This window comes from Salmo salar, chromosome 19, assembly GCF_965601325.2.
Source record: "Salmo salar chromosome 19, fSalSal1, whole genome shotgun sequence".
In the NCBI taxonomy this organism is placed as follows: domain Eukaryota; kingdom Metazoa; phylum Chordata; class Actinopteri; order Salmoniformes; family Salmonidae; genus Salmo; species Salmo salar.
The window spans coordinates 15,701,438-15,722,692 of record NC_138309.1 but is presented as its reverse complement, the minus strand read 5'-3'; the positions used below and the strand labels follow the sequence as shown (position 1 = coordinate 15,722,692).

The window sequence follows — 21,255 nt, the reverse complement described above, 5'->3', positions numbered from 1 at the left end:
GGTTGTTCAGTCAACCTATTATGGACTTGACCCATGGTTTTCCTACAGAACAGTGAATAGGGCAATTCATGTAATTTCATCTAGATATTGTGACGTGGTGAGGTTGGACCCAGGTGCAGAGAAGAGACCAGATGAGGAATCAGTGGTTAAGGATTAACATAATACTTTACTAAGAAACGGTAGCCGCAGGATCACAGTACACTTGAAAAAAACAACAAACACTATGTCTCGAAAACTAACTCAGAAAACAACCACACAGTAAACAATTCAAGCTACTGCAAAGGACAACAGAAAGCACACCTCTTTTGACAGGAAAATCATAATGAGTAAATAGGACACACCTGAGTGTCGTTAATGTATCTAGGACGGTCTCTGCCGCCCTCTGCTGACAAGTGGAACCATGATAGATAGATATGTTCCATATTTGCTAAAAGTTTTATCATACCAAATTACTGTGACCTTACGGATTATTCTGCCACAAGCGCTACCTTTTCTACCCCAGATCAAATAGGAGTGTAATGACTAGGAATTGTAGGTTCAAATATTCCTCTTGGTTTCTTCTCCTGTAATGGCAGGAGAAGTGAATAACAACACAGTTAAATCCATGGAGTAGTGCATTTGTGATTTCACCCTTCATCTCTCTCCCCCGTCTGTTTGTACCTTGTGTGGCCCAAGCAGCTGTGGGAAGAATTGGGTCAAACCTGTCCCCATGTGTGCCCCACACACTCGCTAACAAACACCCACAGACATACACAGACACACTTAAAACACACATTGTGCTCATGTGCTCACATATTAGTCATGCATTTACACAGACACTTTTACCTACAATTACACTCTGATGCACTCGCACTCACACATTAGAGCCTAAGCGTGCACACTCAAACACACATTCTGCTTTCATCACCAGAGCCGACGTATAAACCCTTACACTTGTGACATTGTGTCATACTTATTATGAAGGTGTGACTACAAACTAGCGACATTGACGATGTCAACAGACCGGCTGTCACAAAGCACAGATACACACCAACCTGGACTCAGGGGCAGATGAAACATCTGGGCCACTCAAATTAGTAGAATATGTGAAGTTTGCTATGCTATGTATTAATGTTCATGTGATATGTTACAAATTACAACTGGTATGTTATGTGAAGTTTGCTATGCTATGTATTAATGTTCATGTGATATGTTACAAATTATAACTGGTATGATATATTACGAATTGTAATTTGTGCAATATGTTACGAATTTGCAATAACTTGGATATGTTACAAATTACAATTTGTTGTGCAAAACGTTAGCTAGGCAGCTAGGTGGCTAAATCTAACGTGAGGGTTAAGGTTAGAGTTAAGGTTAAGATTAGGGTTAGGAGAAAGGTTAGCTAACATGCTAAGTAGTTGCAAAGTAGCTAAAAAGTAGTAAGTAGTTGCAAGGGTGCTAATTAGCTAAAATGCTAAAGTTGTCTGTGATGAGATTCGAACACACGACCTTTAGGTTGCCAGATATTCACGTTATACGTTGACCCACCCACCCCTGCTTTTGTTTTTACCTTAAGTAACCTTCTGTCTTATTTAACCATAGCAAACATAACCATAGCAAACGTAACATTTCATACTAAATGGAATGTACCGGATTTACATTTACTATGTTACGTCTAGTCCATGAGACTAGCCTGTACACACTCACATACAGTACAAACACACACCTAAAAACTGCAGAGACAGTACAGCATGCATTTAAAAAGTCTCACCTGTATTCACAATCACATTTCGCATGAAGAAATAGATACACAACACAGTCATGCATTCAGACACGCACACGCACGCACACACACACACCACACAGTCAGTGCAATAATCAAGCAGAGGTGTGTAGAGGTGAGAGTCATTAGCGGGAGCTAATCTTTAGTCTAGCTAGGAAGAGTTATTATAGTGTCACATACTGCTTTCCCAGATGCTCCTGCTGTAAATACCAATCAGCTTTCTGCTTTACACCTGAGCTGCTGTTTACTGGGCTTTGTTTGCAGCACGATTATCACTGTTTGCTCTTTGTAGTTCCAATTTAGTTTTTTCTTTATCCAGGCAATTTCTTTCTTTCATGTCAGCTGGTGTATGTTTGTGTATGTGTGTGCGTCAGCGTGTGCGTGTGTATGTGGGTCTTCCTAGTGTTTTCCCCTGTCTGAGTGCCAGTTCACAAGCCTGTGTAATCCAAGAGGATGAGAAAGACTAGAAATAATCTCAGAGGACCTGTGGATTGTAGCGATGACAGTGTAGACCGCTGTCACCCTAACAACAATCTGTCAATCATCCAACTGTATGATAGTTACGGTGCTGTTTTGATGAGGTGATCAGTATCCTCTGACCTCGGTGTTCTTGGCTGGGCATTCTGATTAAATTGGATTTTGCTCTTTTAAAAAGCATGAAATACCCCTTCAGATCTCTGCTTTATTCTCCTTAGTTTCCCTATATTATTGACTTGCATATCAAATAGCTTAGAGTTCAGCCAGCACACCAGGGTTAGGAGTTGTTGGAAAGAGACCAGGATTTGAAGAAATTCTGAAAAAAACACCATTACGCTGTGGTTGATGGTTAATGGTGATTTCAGCTTGAACTGACATCCTCAGCATTTACAGTGAACGTGATCTCGTGAATGTCGGGGAAATTGCTTTTAAAAGTCTATTGCTGTGTGCAGGGTGTTAATCTGTGTTGGATTGAATCCTAGCCTGAGGTCTCCTTTTACAAAACCTACATGTCTGTACAAATGGACTGTGACTTGGGCATTTGTGCCATTTGAAAGCAGCTGTGGCATGTTGTATCAGGGCAGACTGGGCTGGCTCTTTAAGGGGATTGTGATTGCTGGGATTTAGACTCTGGCAGAGTGGGCTTTGGCTAGCAGGCCTCTATTGGCTGTTAGATCTGCGTGTGTGTGTGTGTCATACTGCATGTCCAGCCAACAGTGTGGCATGCATGAATACACAGCTGAATAGCTTCCTCTCTCCTTAGTTAACCTAGCATCCTTCCTTATTTATTTCACTTGACCAAATAATTCTGTTCACCTACCAGTTACTCGAACCTTCACATCCCTCCTCAGTAAGGTGTCAAACACGTTAATTCATTGTTTAATCAGGTTTTGTTAATATTTTACAAGCATAGTTAGCACAGGGCTAGTAGTGAAGCTGCTGTCTCTGTGCCATTGGTGGGTGTGACATGGAGGTGTACCAGGTGACTGTCTAAATGTAGATCTCTATCTACCTTTACCATAACCAAATAGGATTATGATCCACATATGCCTTTTTACTTTCAGGACAACAGTTTTTTTAATGTAGTCATCATGGCCTGAGTAGTTTCAGTATTCAGCCACAGGACAGTGGGATTAATGTATGCTATTGCTCTTTTTCAGGGTAGTGTGTGATGTAACAAGTCCACTTAATTTTGAAAAATAAGCCACGCTTAATAGCACATGCATAAAAACACACGCCTTACGGCAATTGTTCTGCCAATACGGTGGCACAGTCTAACGTTTAGTGCCTGCAACTGTAAAAGCATGAAAACTCATGAGATGTGTTGTTGTTGCCTTTCTCCAGGTTGCGATGCTTGGTGAAACAGTTGGAACGAGGAGAGGCGTCCGTCGTCGACCTCAAGAAGAACTTGGAGTATGCAGCCTCAGTCCTGGAGTCTGTGTACATTGAGGAGACACGGTATGGATATCTTATCATTGGCACAACTGTCCAGTAGATTGGTCAATACCACTATACATATTACATACAGAATCGGACATATTCTGTGTGAGCAGAGTTATTTCTCAGAATGTTCTGCCTATTGAATGTTATTTTCTCCTTCTCTCTCTCCATCTCTCTCTTACCCTCCTGCTCTTTCTCTCTCCCTTATGGAAAAACCACATGAATGTTACATGTGATCTTAGATGAAATGAATGTCAAAAGCACATGTGGAGCACATGTGACAACATGAGGACCCACATTTTCAACAAGTGATACCATGAAACTACACATTTGACAAAATTTGAACATTTTCACATGTAAAACTTCAAGTTAGATTTTCACAAAGTTTTTCACATGAAAATTAAATTCCACATGTGAGATTTAGGTTTTCACATGTGAAAATGAAAATTATCATTTTCACATATGAAAGATTTAAAACATGTTATTCCCCTCACATGCAAAAAGGGGGTGTTAACATGTGAACTCTAATTTAAAAGATGGAAAAATGCGATTTCACATGTGAAATTAGATTTTCACATGGGAAACATTTCACATGTGTTTTTTGGGAAGGGAGGTAATGAAATGGTATGGGTGTTTTAACGTAGGTGGTACGCTGTTCAGCTAAAATAGTGTAAACATCTTTTGTCAACATGATTACACTTGACATGATGATGAAGTCTCCTACAGATTCATTACCTATAATACATGTCTGCACTTAGCAAAAGAGTGCCATCTGCACTGCTATTTCAGTTAATCGGTTTATTCTCTCATCATTGATTTCATTTACTTATTTCAGCAATTTGTATTTTTGACCAAAGTGTTGGAATACAGGTGAAATGAGTTATTGACACCGACATGGTGACATAGCAGGAAGATCGAAATGCCATGAACCAAGAGGTTGTAAGTTCAAATCCCAGATGAGGACATGTTGAATAATAATTACAGTATAAATAAACATAAACAACGTAATCATGTGTCGAATATGTATGTTGAAAACACTGCGACCACGTGACGTTCCGAGGACATCATAATGAATGTTTTATTTTTTATGCAGGGCATCACCTGTGAAATATAATGTGAAAAATATCCACGTGAAATTTCATTTGAAATATCATTACATGTGAAGTGTTCCAAAACCATTGTTTCACATGATTTAACATGTGAAATTTTATGTGATTATGTGAAAATCCACATGTGAAACTTCATGTGAAATATCATCACATGGTTTTTCAGTAAGGTCTCTCTCTCTCTCTCTCTCTCTCTCTCTCTCTCTCTCTCTCTCTCTCTCTCTCTCTCTCTCTCTCTCTCTCTCTCTCTCTCCTCTCTCTCTCTCTCTCTCTCTCTCTCTCTCTCTCACACATATTTGTTAGAGAGAAAGAGAGCAGAATTGGGTTTTAATGAAAAATGTATCAAGTGCTCAAAACAAAGTAGTTATTTTAACTTGATTGAAACATTATTGATGAGAAGTGATGGGGCCTGCTGTGTGTGTGTGTGTGTGTGTGTGTGTGTGTGTGTGTGTGTGTGTGTGTGTGTGTGTGTGTGTGTGTGTGTGTGTGTGTGCGTGTGTGCGCGTGTGCGTGTGTGAGCGCGCGCGTGTGTGTGTACATGCATGAATGCATACTTGTGCGTCCATGCATGTATTTGCACATATATGTGTGTGTGCGTGTGTCCCTCTCCGCAGGCGATTGGTGGACACGGAGGATGAGCTCAGTGACATCCAGTCGGACTCGGTGCCGTCAGAGGTGCGTGATTGGCTGGCCTCCACCTTCACGCGTCAGATGGGTCTGATGCTGCGCCGGACCGAAGAGAAACCGCGCTTCCGCAGTATCGTACACGCAGTGCAGGCTGGGATATTTGTTGAGAGGTTAGTTTGTCATCCAATGTCCTCCGAACATGTAGCATGTTTACTAAACTGGGGGATCAGCACTGACAGTAACACACTCTCAGTGTATTTCCAAAATCATGGGCAATAATATGGAATTGGTCCACCCTTTGCTGCTATAACATTCTCCACTCTTCTGGGAAGGCTTTCCACTAGATGTTGGAACATTGCTGCAGGGGCGTCCATTCAGCCACAAGAGCATTAGTGAGATCGGGCACTGATGTTGGGCGATAAGGCCTGTCTCGCAGTCTGTGTTCAAATTCATCCCAAAGGTGTTCGATGGGGTTGAGGTCAGGGCTCTATGCAGGCTAGTCAAGTTCTTCCACACCGATCTCGACACACCATTTCAGTATGGAACTCGCTTTGTTCATGGGGGCAATGTCATGCTAAAACAGGAAATGGCCTTCCCCAAACTGTTGCCACAAAGTCGAAAGCACAGAATCGTCTCGATATCATTGTATGCTGTAGCTTTAAGATGTCCCATCACTGGAACTAAGGGGCCTAGCCTGAATCATGAAAAACAGCCCCAGACCAACATTCCTCCTCCACCAAACTTTACAGTTGGTACTATGCATTCGGACAGGTAGCGTTCTCCTGGCATCCGCCAAACTCAAATTCGTCCATCAGACTGCCAGATGGGGAAGCGTGATTAATCCCTTTAGAGAACGTGTTTTCACTGCTCCAGAGTCCAATGGCGGATAGCTTTACACCACTCCAGCCGATGCGTAGCATTGCGCATGGTGATCTTAGGCTTGTGTGCGCCTGCTCAGCCATGGAAACCCATTTCATGCAGCTCCTGAAGAACAGTTCTTGTACTGACTTTGCTTACAGAGGCAGTTTGGAACTCGGTAGTGAGTGAATTTTTACGTGCTACGCGCTTCAGCATTTGGCGATCCCGTTCTGTGAGCTTGTGTGGCCTACCACTTCATGGCTGAACCTTTGTTACTCCCAGATGTTTCCACTTCACAATAACAGCACTTACAGTTGACCGGGGTAGCTCTAGCAGGTCAGGAATTTAACGAAATGACTTGTTGGAAAGGTGGCATCCTATGACAGTGCCACATTGAAAGTCACTGAGCTCTTCAGTGAGGCCATTTTACTCTCAATGCTTGTCTATGGAGATTGTATGGCTGTGTGCTCGATTGTATATACCTGTCAGCAACAGGTGTGACTGAAATAGCAAAATCCACTGATTTGAAGGGGTGTCCACATACTTTTGGCCATATGGTTGGTGAATTTCATACTGAATTAGGATATCCCACATTCAGCTCACTGTTAGTCTCTCTTGACAGACTGTAATCAAATCAAGTAGCTTGCATTTAAGATTTGGTTCTGGGTCCCAAGGTTATCTCATGCTAGCAGTTACCCATAGACTTCCAGTCATTGCGCTAATGCTAGTTAGAATTGTCTCACGAAACTACTTCTAACTTCCTTCATACTGGACACAGAGACATACAAATGGTATCCACGAGTTAATCTGCCTCTGGGGAAGTAGATTTTAAGGGCCTTGTTGTCAACATCCTGATGTATCCCTTTAATGGATGGGAGTTCCATATTTTGGCCAACTGTCAATGAAGCCGTCAATGTATTTTCAAAGTAATTTTGTCCTGTAGAGAATGCCTTATCATAAAGAACCCTACATGAAAGTGTTTGCATCCAGCATCCAGCAATCTCTGCCCAAGCCCTGGGTGGGTGTATTTGATAGCATACAGTATGTATCAGTTTCACAGTAGAAGGGTAAACCCCAGCCTAGATGATAAGCATTGGGAAGGTCACCCATCACATCCCTGTTGTGAGGTATTTCCCCCAGAACCACCCTCCCCGTACCCTTGAAATGCTAATACCATGAGCCATCTCCCCACGTCCACCTCCACCAATCAGTGGTCCTTGCTCTCTGGGTGTCCTAACATTGTGTGTGTGTGTGTGTGTGTGTGTGTGTGTGTGTGTGTGTGTGCGTGTGCGTGTGCGTGTGCGTGCGTGCGTGTGTGCGTGCGCGTGCGTGCTATCTCTCCCTGACAGGATGTACCGCCGGACGTCCAACATGGTGGGATTAAGCTATCCGCCCAGCGTGATCACGGTGCTCAAGGTATTAAGAACCGCGGTCTGGAAAGGACGGCGATAGGCCAACAATGCAGGGGGAAGTCTGAGATAGTCCTACGGGGTGGAGGAGAGAGAGGGTCAGGCCTGCGATACGCCAAACAGGCCAGGGCAACCGAGATAAAACCATACATCATTCACAACTTCACCCTATTTCATACACAGTATATGATGGAATAGATGTGTAGATGTGTAGAATCACAGTACATACAGACCGCATGCTTTCATTTCAAGTCATTCTGCTCCGATGCCAGAACACACGGGGGTAAAAGCAACATTTGACAAAAATACAATTCATTTTTACTATTGAATGGCTGTCCTGTAATGAGTAATCATTTGTCTCCCGGTTACTGAAAGCAGGACCTATTCCCATGCAAAAGAACACAAGGTATTAATACACTGCTGAGCTTATAGAAGGGATTTTCATGTAATGTGTTGTTGTTATTGCTGTGTAATAGTGGCGTAGCGTGCCATGTTTTCATGCCTCATGACGTAATGACTCTTCATCTGCAGAGGGAGATGACCGAATTAGAGTTTTGTTTGATCTGTTTAATCTGGTGTGATGATAAAGTAGACCTCTCTCTCTTTCTCTGCTATCGTCACACACACACACACACACACACACACACACACACACACACACACACACACACACACACACACACACACACACACACACACACACACACACACACACACACACACACACCTAGACACACACACACACACACACACCTAGACACACACACACACACACATATGCTTGCACGGACGCACACACACAGCACCTAACCATCTGGGTAACCCTAACTAGTTGCTCAGAGGTACAGAGGTCAATAGTGTGTTTTGTTTTATGCACATCATAAATTATGACATATGTGTTCTCCCGTGGGGTTTGGGTTCAACACCCCATTCCTACCCCATCAGTAAGATAAACTTAACTGTGTCATGACATGCACTGTTTCTATTTCATAACTATACAAAACGGTACAACAACCGTTAACCTAAACCTTGAGAGGTCAGAATCCATACCAAACCAGGAAAAGCCTGTAAAATGAAAACCAGGACTCTGTGTCATAAACGTACTGGACCAACCCTGTACAGTTAGGACCAACGTGCTGATAGCATGGTGGATTGGCCATCTGGCAATTCTGGTAAATGCCAGATGGGCTGGAATTGTTTTGTTGTTGGGTGGGCTGATCGAAATTGACACACACCCAAAAAATGTATCTGTTATACTAATCAGTGGGAAACGGCCAGCCCCCCCTCCCACAATGGGACAGCCTGGTTTTCTAAAAGAGTGAGCTGAGGTCACACAAACTCACATTCAAAGCAAAATGCGGCATCAGCAAAAATACCTGCTCAGACTCTGTCATTAGACAGTCAAAAAAAATGAAAGGGTGCCTATAAATGTAAAAAGAGTAAAGTCTACATTGTCACCTCACTCAAAATTTCCTATTTTTTGGGTGGCTAAAACTATGATTTGGTGCATTATCCTTATGATTCCTGTAATGAAAGTGTCTGCCCTGCCCCTGTGTCTGCACCCACCCATGCGCTCGAGAGAAAGATGTGTTCTGATCATATAACATTTCAAAATGCAATTGAGGGAAAAACACAGCCTTGGGAGCTTCGTCCCCTTGTCCCTGCCGAAGAGAGGAGGGTCTCAGCTTTATGTAGGCATTTTTTTTCTCAACACTCAATATTCAGCTCAATAGCAACTATGTATTTTACAACCAAGATATTTGATATGGCTTTGGGAAATGGAGTGCCGCGCCTGCAACTGCAACGTTTCTTGTTTGGAAATTTACATTTACTGTTGGATCAATACATTGGTATAAAATACAATTACATCTGTAGTCCTATTTTAACAGACTTGGAAGCGCGTGCAGTGATGTGGGCTGGTGTGGATAAAATGCCAGGACCAAACTCTTGTCCCAGGCCGCCCCTGGCTGGCATCATTCCTTACCGATGATGTGATATCATCATGCCTTACCTTATGAATCCTTCACTGGCTGGCTTGACTGTTAGATTTCTTCCAGCTATCTCACAAAGCCATTTTCTTCTTATTCTACTCTAAAACCGCTAAATAACACAGTGTTGAAATGAAAAGCTCTGTTTGCTACTTACCCCCATTCCTTCTGTATTCAGCCTGCTGTCCTGATCCGTCATTGGTTGAATCACACGGAGACTGGACAACTTGGCTTTGTCATCTTTGAGCCCGCTTTCTTCCTCCCTCTCTCTCTCTCTCTCTCTCTCTCTCTCTCTCTCTCTCTCTCTCTCAGTTCCTCTCTTTCTTTCTCCCTCTGTCTTTCTCGCTCGCTCCAGCCCATCCCTCTTTCTCTCTCCATCTCCATCTCTCTCTTTCAGTATGCCTGCAGGCTGTGTAAGCCAGTGGCAGGAGACAGAGATGGAGAGCAGGCAAAAACTTCCAATTTAAAGATTTAAATCTTTAATGTGTTGTAATTCCAATGGCCCCTGCCACAGACATGCCAGAAGAACTCCACAGAACGTTGTTGGAAAGAGAGAGAGAGGGAGGGATTGAGGGAGGGAGGGAGTTGTATAGAGAATGAGATAGAGAGATGGGGGAGTGAGGGAGGGAGAGAGAGAGAATGGGGAGAGAGAGAGAAAATGGGGAGTGATGGAGTGAGAGGCAATGGGGGATAGAAGGAGAGAGAGAGAATGGGGAGTGATGGAGAAAGAAAGGGGGAGTAAGGTAGAGAGAGAATGGGGAGTGATGGAGAGAGAAAGGGGGAGTAAGGTAGAGAGAGAATGGGGAGTGATGGAGAGAGAAAGGGGGAGTAAGGTAGAGAGAAAATGTGGAGTGATGGAGAGAGAAAGGGGGAGTAAGGTAGAGAGAGAATGGGGAGTGATGGAGAGAGAAAGGGGGAGTAAGGTAGAGAGAGAATGGGGAGTGATGGAGAGAGAAAGGGGGAGTAAGGTAGAGAGAGAATGGGGAGTGATGGAGAGAGAAAGGGGGAGTAAGGTAGAGAGAGAATGTGGAGTGATGGAGAGAGAAAGGGGGAGTAAGGTAGAGAGAGAATGGGGAGTGATGGAGAGAGAAAGGGGGAGTAAGGTAGAGAGAGAATGTGGAGTGATGGAGAGAGAAAGGGGGAGTAAGGTAGAGAGAGAATGGGGAGTGATGGAGAGAGAAAGGGGGAGTAAGGTAGAGAGAGAATGGGGAGTGATGGAGAGAGAAAGGGGGAGTAAGGTAGAGAGAGAATGGGGAGTGATGGAGAGAGAAAGGGGGAGTAAGGTAGAGAGAGAATGTGGAGTGATGGAGAGAGAAAGGGGGAGTAAGGTAGAGAGAGAATGGGGAGTGATGGAGAGAGAAAGGGGGAGTAAGGTAGAGAGAGAATGGGGAGTGATGGAGAGAGAAAGGGGGAGTAAGGTAGAGAGAGAATGGGGAGTGATGGAGAGAGAAAGGGGGAGTAAGGTAGAGAGAGAATGTGGAGTGATGGAGAGAGAAGGTAGAGAGAGAGAATGGGGAGTGATGGAGAGAGAAAGGGGGAGTAAGGTAGAGAGAGAATGGGGAGTGATGGAGAGAGAAAGGGGGAGTAAGGTAGAGAGAGAATGGGGAGTGATGGAGAGAGAAAGGGGGAGTAAGGTGGAGAGAGAATGTGGAGTGATGGAGAGAGAAAGGGGGAGTAAGGTAGAGAGAGAATGGGGAGTGATGGAGAGAGAAAGGGGGAGTAAGGTAGAGAGAGAATGTGGAGTGATGGAGAGAGAAGGTAGAGAGAGAGAATGTGGAGTGATGGAGAGAGAAGGTAGAGAGAGAGAATGTGGAGTGATGGAGAGAGAAGGTAGAGAGAGAGAATGTGGAGTGATGGAGAGAGAAAGGGGGAGTAAGGTAGAGAGAGAATGGGGAGTGATGGAGAGAGAAGGTAGAGAGAGAATGGGGAGTGATGGAGAGAGAAGGTAGAGAGAGAATGGGGAGTGATGGAGAGAGAAGGTAGAGAGAGAATGGGGAGTGATGGAGAGAGAAGGTAGAGAGAGAATGGGGAGTGATGGAGAGAGAAGGTAGAGAGAGAATGGGGAGTGATGGAGAGAGAAGGTAGAGAGAGAATGGGGAGTGATGGAGAGAGAAGGTAGAGAGAGAATGGGGAGTGATGGAGAGAGAAGGTAGAGAGAGAATGGGGAGTGATGGAGAGAGAAGGTAGAGAGAGAATGGGGAGTGATGGAGAGAGAAGGTAGAGAGAGAATGGGGAGTGATGGAGAGAGAAGGTAGAGAGAGAATGGGGAGTGATGGAGAGAGAAGGTAGAGAGAGAATGGGGAGTGATGGAGAGAGAAGGTAGAGAGAGAATGGGGAGTGATGGAGAGAGAAGGTAGAGAGAGAATGGGGAGTGATGGAGAGAGAAGGTAGAGAGAGAATGGGGAGTGATGGAGAGAGAAGGTAGAGAGAGAATGGGGAGTGATGGAGAGAGAAGGTAGAGAGAGAATGGGGAGTGATGGAGAGAGAAGGTAGAGAGAGAATGGGGAGTGATGGAGAGAGAAGGTAGAGAGAGAATGGGGAGTGATGGAGAGAGAAGGTAGAGAGAGAATGGGGAGTGATGGAGAGAGAAGGTAGAGAGAGAATGGGGAGTGATGGAGAGAGAAGGTAGAGAGAGAATGGGGAGTGATGGAGAGAGAAGGTAGAGAGAGAATGGGGAGTGATGGAGAGAGAAGGTAGAGAGAGAATGGGGAGTGATGGAGAGAGAAGGTAGAGAGAGAATGGGGAGTGATGGAGAGAGAAGGTAGAGAGAGAGATGGGGAGTGATGGAGAGAGAAGGTAGAGAGAGAATGGGGAGTGATGGAGAGAGAAGGTAGAGAGAGAATGGGGAGTGATGGAGAGAGAAGGTAGAGAGAGAATGGGGAGTGATGGAGAGAGAAGGTAGAGAGAGAATGGGGAGTGATGGAGAGAGAAGGTAGAGAGAGAATGGGGAGTGATGGAGAGAGAAGGTAGAGAGAGAATGGGGAGTGATGGAGAGAGAAGGTAGAGAGAGAGAATGGGGAGTGATGGAGAGAGAAGGTAGAGAGAGAATGGGGAGTGATGGAGAGAGAAGGTAGAGAGAGAATGGGGAGTGATGGAGAGAGAAGGTAGAGAGAGAATGGGGAGTGATGGAGAGAGAAGGTAGAGAGAGAATGGGGAGTGATGGAGAGAGAAGGTAGAGAGAGAATGGGGAGTGATGGAGAGAGAAGGTAGAGAGAGAATGGGGAGTGATGGAGAGAGAAGGTAGAGAGAGAGAATGGGGAGTGATGGAGAGAGAAGGTAGAGAGAGAATGGGGAGTGATGGAGAGAGAAGGTAGAGAGAGAATGGGGAGTGATGGAGAGAGAAGGTAGAGAGAGAATGGGGAGTGATGGAGAGAGAAGGTAGAGAGAGAATGGGGAGTGATGGAGAGAGAAGGTAGAGAGAGAATGGGGAGTGATGGAGAGAGAAGGTAGAGAGAGAATGGGGAGTGATGGAGAGAGAAGGTAGAGAGAGAATGGGGAGTGATGGAGAGAGAAGGTAGAGAGAGAATGGGGAGTGATGGAGAGAGAAGGTAGAGAGAGAATGGGGAGTGATGGAGAGAGAAGGTAGAGAGAGAATGGGGAGTGATGGAGAGAGAAGGTAGAGAGAGAGAATGGGGAGTGATGGAGAGAGAAGGTAGAGAGAGAATGGGGAGTGATGGAGAGAGAAGGTAGAGAGAGAGAATGGGGAGTGATGGAGAGAGAAGGTAGAGAGAGAATGGGGAGTGATGGAGAGAGAAGGTAGAGAGAGAATGGGGAGTGATGGAGAGAGAAGGTAGAGAGAGAGAATGGGGAGTGATGGAGAGAGAAGGTAGAGAGAGAATGGGGAGTGATGGAGAGAGAAGGTAGAGAGAGAATGGGGAGTGATGGAGAGAGAAGGTAGAGAGAGAATGGGGAGTGATGGAGAGAGAAGGTAGAGAGAGAATGGGGAGTGATGGAGAGAGAAGGTAGAGAGAGAATAGGGAGTGATGGAGAGAGAAGGTAGAGAGAGAATGGGGAGTGATGGAGAGAGAAGGTAGAGAGAGAATGGGGAGTGATGGAGAGAGAAGGTAGAGAGAGAATGGGGAGTGATGGAGAGAGAAGGTAGAGAGAGAGAATAATCCTATTAATAACTCACCTTTAGCTGTACATGGGGATTCTGTTCTTGTTCGTTATTACTGAGGTTCATGTTTTGACTCCTAACAGCCCCTGGGCTTTAAATTCATGTAACATACTGTATCATCAAACAAACTAGAATAAACATCTGATGTAAAAACATGCCTACTGCCCTCTGACCCTTAATGTATTTTGATTTAGGCTCTATGCTTTTCAAATGGTCATGCAGGCGTTCAATAAGGTGCATTTATTGTGAAATAATACTTGAATATAGCAATATAAAGGAAAATAAAATGTATGAGATGCACACCATTTTCATTTTATCAGATACCCCTCCCTGCTCCTCCTCAATTATTTGCTTTCCAGACACATTCAGATTTGATTTAGTCTTTCAATACTTGTTCTGACAATGACTCCCTCTCGCAGCACGTGGACATGTGGTCTTTTGACGTGTTTGCCCTGAATGACGCGAGTGGGGACCACGCGTTGAAATTCATATTCTACGAGCTGCTCACAAGATATGACCTCATCAATCGCTTCAAGGTAAGCTGATCAGAACAGGACCGCATCTCATTCTCTCCCACTCCCTTATCTACCCCCCTGTGGGCATTGATGAGTGACGTTCTTTTAATTCCATTGAATCAGAAGGTCTCAGAGGTTGTACGACTATCTGGACCTGCATCACAAGGATATCAAAGTCTGTGTTGATAAATGCATAGCTACAAATACCCATTTAACAATTTTTGCCCAGGGAGAAGGGAATCAATTGCTTAAATAAAAATGTTCTCTCCTCCTCCCCTTCATCTTCACTGATTGGAAAATACTTGGTTGAAGCTCATCATTAGGTTAGTCAACTATTTCAGATCGCTACAATGAAGGACAGGAGGCGATGAGAGGAAGGAACTTTTTAGCTGAGAAAAGCCAATCTGTGTAAGAGCCAGAATGAGAGATTTCCCTCAGGTCACTGGCTGAGCTCTGTTGTTTTCGTTTGTTGTTCAGATCCCTATCTCTGCCCTGGTGTCCTTTGTGGAAGCCTTGGAGGTGGGCTACAGCAAACATAAGAATCCCTACCATAACCTGATGCATGCTGCAGACGTCACTCAGACAGTACACTATCTATTATTGAAGACAGGCATGGTGGTAAGAGACATTTTATTTTCATTTGTGCGTCTGCTTGCTTTACGTGCGTGTGCGTGCATGTGTGTGTACGTGTGTCTCCTAAGGTGTGTGTGTCCACAGGAGGGTACCTGCAGTATTCTTGTTTGATTAAGTCTGACCCATCCTCTATCAGTGGAATTTATGACGCCATGGAGGCAGTCAGTCAGCATCCACCCTCCTGCCTGCAGGCCATGTCGTAGAGTCAGTCAGTCAGCAGCCACCCTCCTGCCTGCAGGCCATGTCGTAGAGTCAGTCAGTCAGCAGCCACCCTCCTGCCTGCAGGCCATGTCGTAGAGTCAGTCAGTCAGCAGCCACCCTCCTGCCTGCAGGCCATGTCGTACAGTCAGTCAGTCAGCAGCCACCCTCCTGCCTGCAGGCCATGTCGTAGAGTCAGTCAGTCAGCAGCCACCCTCCTGCCTGCAGGCCATGTCGTAGAGTCAGTCAGTCAGTCAGCAGCCACCCTCCTGCCTGCAGGCCATGTCGTAGAGTCAGTCAGTCAGCAGCCACCCTCCTGCCTGCAGGCCATGTCGTAGAGTCAGTCAATCAGCAGCCACCCTCCTGCCTGCAGGCCATGTCGTAGAGTCAGTCAGTCAGCAGCCACCCTCCTGCCTGCAGGCCATGTCGTAGAGTCAGTCAGTCAGCAGCCACCCTCCTGCCTGCAGGCCATGTCGTACAGTCAGTCAGTCAGCAGCCACCCTCCTGCCTGCAGGCCATGTCGTAGAGTCAGTCAGTCAGGAGCCACCCTCCTGCCTGCAGGCCATGTCGTAGAGTCAGTCAGTCAGCAGCCACCCTCCTGCCTGCAGGCCATGTCGTAGAGTCAGTCAGTCAGCAGCCACCCTCCTGCCTGCAGGCCATGTCGTAGAGTCAGTCAGTCAGCAGCCACCCTCCTGCCTGCAGGCCATGTCGTAGAGTCAGTCAGTCAGCAGCCACCCTCCTGCCTGCAGGCCATGTCGTAGAGTCAGTCAATCAGCAGCCACCCTCCTGCCTGCAGGCCATGTCGTAGAGTCAGTCAGTCAGCAGCCACCCTCCTGCCTGCAGGCCATGTCATAGAGTCAGTCAGTCAGCAGCCACCCTCCTGCCTGCAGGCCATGTCGTACAGTCAGTCAGTCAGCAGCCACCCTCCTGCCTGCAGGCCATGTCGTAGAGTCAGTCAGTCAGCAGCCACCCTCCTGCCTGCAGGCCATGTCGTAGAGTCAGTCAATCAGCAGCCACCCTCCTGCCTGCAGGCCATGTCGTAGAGTCAGTCAGTCAGCAGCCACCCTCCTGCCTGCAGGCCATGTCGTAGAGTCAGTCAGTCAGCAGCCACCCTCCTGCCTGCAGGCCATGTCGTAGAGTCAGTCAGTCAGTCAGCAGCCACCCTCCTGCCTGCAGGCCATGTCGTAGAGTCAGTCAGTCAGTCAGCAGCCACCCTCCTGCCTGCAGGCCATGTCGTAGAGTCAGTCAGTCAGCAGCCACCCTCCTGCCTTCAGGCCATGTCGTAGAGTCAGTCAGTCAGCAGCCACCCTGCTGCCTGCAGGCCATGTCGTAGAGTCAGTCAGTCAGCAGCCACCCTCCTGCCTGCAGGCCATGTCGTAGAGTCAGTCAGTCAGCAGCCACCCTCCTGCCTGCAGGTCATGACTGTAGCGGTACGTGGGTAAAATCACTGGGGAAGCCAAGCCAGGAAAGAAAAGCCATATTATAACCTTCAGTATGTGTTGTTTGCATTGTTTGCTCTATAAACCTGTTAGTTCATGTCCCTTGCCACTGTGATATATGGGCCTAAGGCCGAGACAATAAGACAACACAATAAATTCAACCACACCTTTGTTTCATCACAAAACCGAAGAGCAACCTATGTCCGGTGAAGTCCACAGAGCATATTGCATGTAACTAACAGTTACATGACCTACAGCATGGTCAATCAAGTTCATCTTTCCAAAATGTTCGGACTACTAAACAACTATTGATTTAGAACACTGGAGAGTTACTGCAAGTCGCAAAGAAAACAGGGGCTGCATCCTCACCATTTTAACTTCAACATTTCAACGTAATTTAATAAGCTATGCTTAGTCTAATACAGTGACAACTAAAAGATTCCCCCCAAAATTCTACGTAATCTAAATATCATGTGACTGTCCATGGCACTGATATGTGTGGTGTGTGTGTGTGTGTGTGTGTGTGTGTGTGTGTGTGTGTGTGTGTGTGTGTGTGTGTGTGTGTGTGTGTGTGTGTGTGTGTGTGTGTGTGTGTGTGTGTGTGTGTGTGTGTGTGTGTGTGTGTAGAAAAAAAAAGAAAGTTGACTCACCCTACTTGTAGAGAAGCGCCAATGCCATCCTCCTCTCTTTCATGTTGCCGAAACGGTCTATGACTCTGTCATACAGTGCACGCTTTTAGTTTTTGTTGTCCTGAATCAAATCAAATGTATTTATAAGGTCATTTTTACATCAGCAGGGGTGGCCAGTCCTCTTCTGGCTGTGCCGGGTGGAGATTATAAGAGTGCATGACCCTTAAGGCCAGATCATTGGCTACTTGGCTAAAATGCTTACTCACTACCCTAGCTTCCTTTCATGGGTAACGATTAGCCAGCTACTTATTAGCCTAATACATCTAGCTAAATATTGAACTTCCATCCTCTCAGGCCAGAGGCACAATGTATGAATTTATGGCTGGATCAGAATTGGCACCCTAATTATTGGCCAGTATCGAGAATTAAGTAAACCCCTCCCCCATGTTTTTGAATTCTTTGTGGGCCTGTGTAATCTGAGGGAAATTTGAATCTCTAATATGATCATACATTTGCCAGGAGGTTAGGAAGTGCATCTCAATTTCCCCTTATATTTGTGGGCAATGTGCACATAGTCTGTCTTCTCTTGAGACCCAGGTCTGCCTACGGCGGCCTCTCTCAATAGCAAGGCTATGCTTACTGAATCTGTACATAGTCAAAGCTTTCCTTAATTTTGGGTCAGTCACAGTGGTCAGGTATTCTGCCACTGTGTACTCTCTGTTTAGCGCCAAATAGCATTCTTGTTTGCTCCGTTTTTTTGTTAATTATTTCCAATTTGTCAAATAATGATATTTTCTCATGATTTGGTTGGATCTAATTGTGTTGCTGTCCTGGGGCTCTGTTTGTGTTTGTGAACAGAGCCCAAGGACCAGCTTGCTTAGGGGGCTCTTCTCCAGGTTTATTTCTCTGTAGGTGATGGCTTTGTTATGGAAGGTTTGCGAATTGTTTCTTTTTAGGTGGTTGTAGAATTGAACAGCTCTTTTCTGGATTTTGATAATTAGCGGGTATCGGCCTAATTCTGCTTTGCATGCATTATTTTGTGTTTGAGGATATTTTTGCAGTCACAATTTAGTGTTTGTCCTATTTTGTGAATTCTTGGTTGGTGAGCGGACTTCAGATCTCACAACAATAAAGGGAAATTGGTTCTATAACTGATTCAAGTATTTTTAGACAGATCCTAATAGGTGTGTCAAATTTGATGTTCCTTTTTATGGCCCTTCTTGCCTTGTCTCCCAGATTGTTCACAGCTTTGTGGAAGTTACCTGTGGCGCTGATGTTTAGGCTCAAGCTGCATCCCTGTCTCACCCCACACCCCTGTGGAAATAAATGTGTTTGTTGTTTGCCAATTTGAACCGCACACTTGTTGTTTGTGTACATGTATTTTTTATAATGTCGTATGTTTTTTCCCAACACTGCTTTTCATCCATTTTTATAGCAGAACCTCATGCCAAATTGAGTTTAAAAAAACAATCGAAATCAACAAAGCATGAGAAGACTTTGCCTTTGTTTTGGTTTGTTTGTTTGTTAATTAGGGTGTACAGGGTGAAAACGTGGTGTGTCATACGGTAATTTGGTAAAAATCCAATTTGACATTTGCTCAGTACATTGTTTTCACTGAGGAAATGTAAGAGTCTGCTGTTAATGGTAATGCAGAGGATTTTACTAAGGTTGCTGTTGACACATATCCCACGGTAGTTATTGGGGTCAAATTTGTCTCCACTTTTGTGGATTGGGGTGATCTGTCCTTGGTTCCAAATACCGGGGAAGATGCCAGAGCTGAGGATGATGTTAAAAAGTTTAAGTATAGCCAATTGGAATGTGTGTCTGCATATTTTATCAAAAAATGTTAGGATACCATCAACACCACAGACCTTTTAGGTTGGAATGTTTGTATATTGCACTGTAGTTCACACAGGCCTTTTGGGTTGGATGGTTTGTATTTTGTCCTGTAGTTCATTCAATGTAATTGGATAATCCAGTAGTGTTCTGGTAGTCTTCAATAGTTGATTCTAAGATTTGTATTTTATCATGTATACGTTTTTGCTGTTTGTTCTTTGTCATAGGGCCAAAAAGATTGGAGAAGTGGTTTATCCATATATCTCCGTTTTGGATAATAACTCTTTGTGTTGTTGTTTGTTTAGTGTGTTCCAAATTTCCCAGAAGTGGTTAGAGTCTAAGGATTCTTCAATTACATTGAGCTGATATCTGACGTGCTGTTACTTCTTTTTCTGTAGTGTATTTCTGTATTGTTTTAGTGATTCACCATAGTGAAGGCAAAGACTCAGGTTTTCTGGGTCTCTGTTTTTGGTTGGATCGGTTTCTCTATTTCCTTCTTAGGTTTTTGCATTCTTCATCAAACCATTTGCCATTGTTGTTAATTTTCCTAGGCTGTCTGCTTTTTAAATTTGATAGGGAAGCTGAGAGGCAAATATACTGTGAAGTTTACACCTTTACTATTACAGTGAAATGTTTTGTCCAGGAAGTTGTTGCTTTCTCTCTCCCCGCCTCGCTCTCTCTCTGACCTCATGATATGCTCCCCACTGAGACTTCATTGATCCTGGTCCTGAGTTAATCTCTCCTGACTGTTGGGTATTCATTTCTGTCACCTCCCTGCTACCCGGTCATTAACCACCCAGTGATATGTAACTGTTTAATGGTCTTTCGGATGATTCATGGCTGATGATGTGTGAATGATGATGTGAGGGGCAAGGGTTATGATCTGTGAAAGATGTCATAGTCACCCTTGTAGCGGTTGGATTCCCATTGGTTTGATTCCAAATGTGCCGCTTACACATTGCCCCATTGGATCCTCATTGGTCCAATCAATGTGCTGGCAAAAGCATATTTGTTTTTTAGTATGTCCCCACTCAGGGGTGGCATAGATTTGGTCCCAAATGGTGCCCTATTCCTTACATACTGTAGTGCAATACTTTTAACCAGAGCCCTATGTGCCCTTGTAAAAAGTAGTACACTACAAAGGGAATAGGGTGTAATTTGGGAAGAAGCCATAGCCTGGCTTGGTGCCTGAAATGACAGCTTGGTTTTTGGAGCTCTCTCTCTGACACCTTTAAATCCACAGGAAAGCCTGTAAAACTGTCAGCAGGGTTTATGAGGTGCTGGAATCATCACTGTTATCAAAATGTGGATGCAGCACATTCATAATAACCATAAAGCCGCTGTCTCTGTCATAAACTCATTTCAAATTGCCAACAAATGCCGTAAAATAAATTTTACTGCATAGAGCCTGCATATTAAGACATGAAATCATGTAAAAGCAAGTGTGAGTTAATAAAGCTATGCAGGACAGTGTAAAAAGATCAGAGTAATTGTAGTTTACAAAAAGGATAAAGGGGCAATCAGCAGTTGCTACATCATTTTTTACTTTAATATATACTTATTGATTATTGAAGATTATAACTTAAAAATGTACCCCGTCAAAATCCAAAATCGAAGTTTGTTTTACTCCAATGTTTGTTAGCAAAGTAAATGTAAACAAACACTATATAGCCTCAAAGCATGGTTAACAGTAGAACCGCTGGGCCTCAGAGGGACCCCCCTTCAAGCTAAGGAGCAGTCATTCTGACTGCAACATTCTAACAGTGGAATTAATACATTTCATATATGCTATCCTTCAAATAATTATTTGGTTGTGTTCATGAAGGTGTTAGGTAACATTAGAATGCATTTTCTTTTCATTTCAAATAACAATAGCCTTTTCATTAGTCTATGTTACTGTAGGCTGTATGTAAAATAAATAAAAAAACACAAAAACACAAAAATGAAACTGTTGAATAAATAGTATTTGTGGAGTGCCTTTGTTACAACTATGAAACAGAAACCACATGTGTTGGAACATGATAACAGCTTATTTTTTATATCATTTCATTTTTTTTTACAAAATACCCGAACCACAAAGACCCATGCTAGGTCAGCAAAATGCGTGGTCAAATGATGAAAACAGTAGCCTAAACATCATTATAAGGGTCAAGTGTGCTTGATAAATAGTTCAAATCAGCCCAAATGATATTATAATGAACATAAGTTTCAATATGAC

The 21,255-nt window shown here is 44.4% G+C and overlaps 1 protein-coding gene across 3 annotated transcripts in view; it reads left to right on the top strand.

Annotated features, from left to right (window-relative positions):
* Positions 1–21,255, top strand: part of pde1ca (phosphodiesterase 1C, calmodulin-dependent a) — a 116,322-nt gene that overhangs the window by 60,785 nt on the left and 34,282 nt on the right. For all 3 annotated transcript variants that reach the window (XM_014157413.3, XM_014157411.3, XM_082965644.1), the window contains exons 3-7: positions 3,587–3,700; positions 5,403–5,585; positions 7,623–7,689; positions 14,207–14,323; positions 14,780–14,920. In XM_014157413.3, the coding sequence (XP_014012888.1) occupies positions 3,587–3,700; positions 5,403–5,585; positions 7,623–7,689; positions 14,207–14,323; positions 14,780–14,920 (622 nt within the window). The remainder of the gene's footprint in view (positions 1–3,586; positions 3,701–5,402; positions 5,586–7,622; positions 7,690–14,206; positions 14,324–14,779; positions 14,921–21,255) is intronic.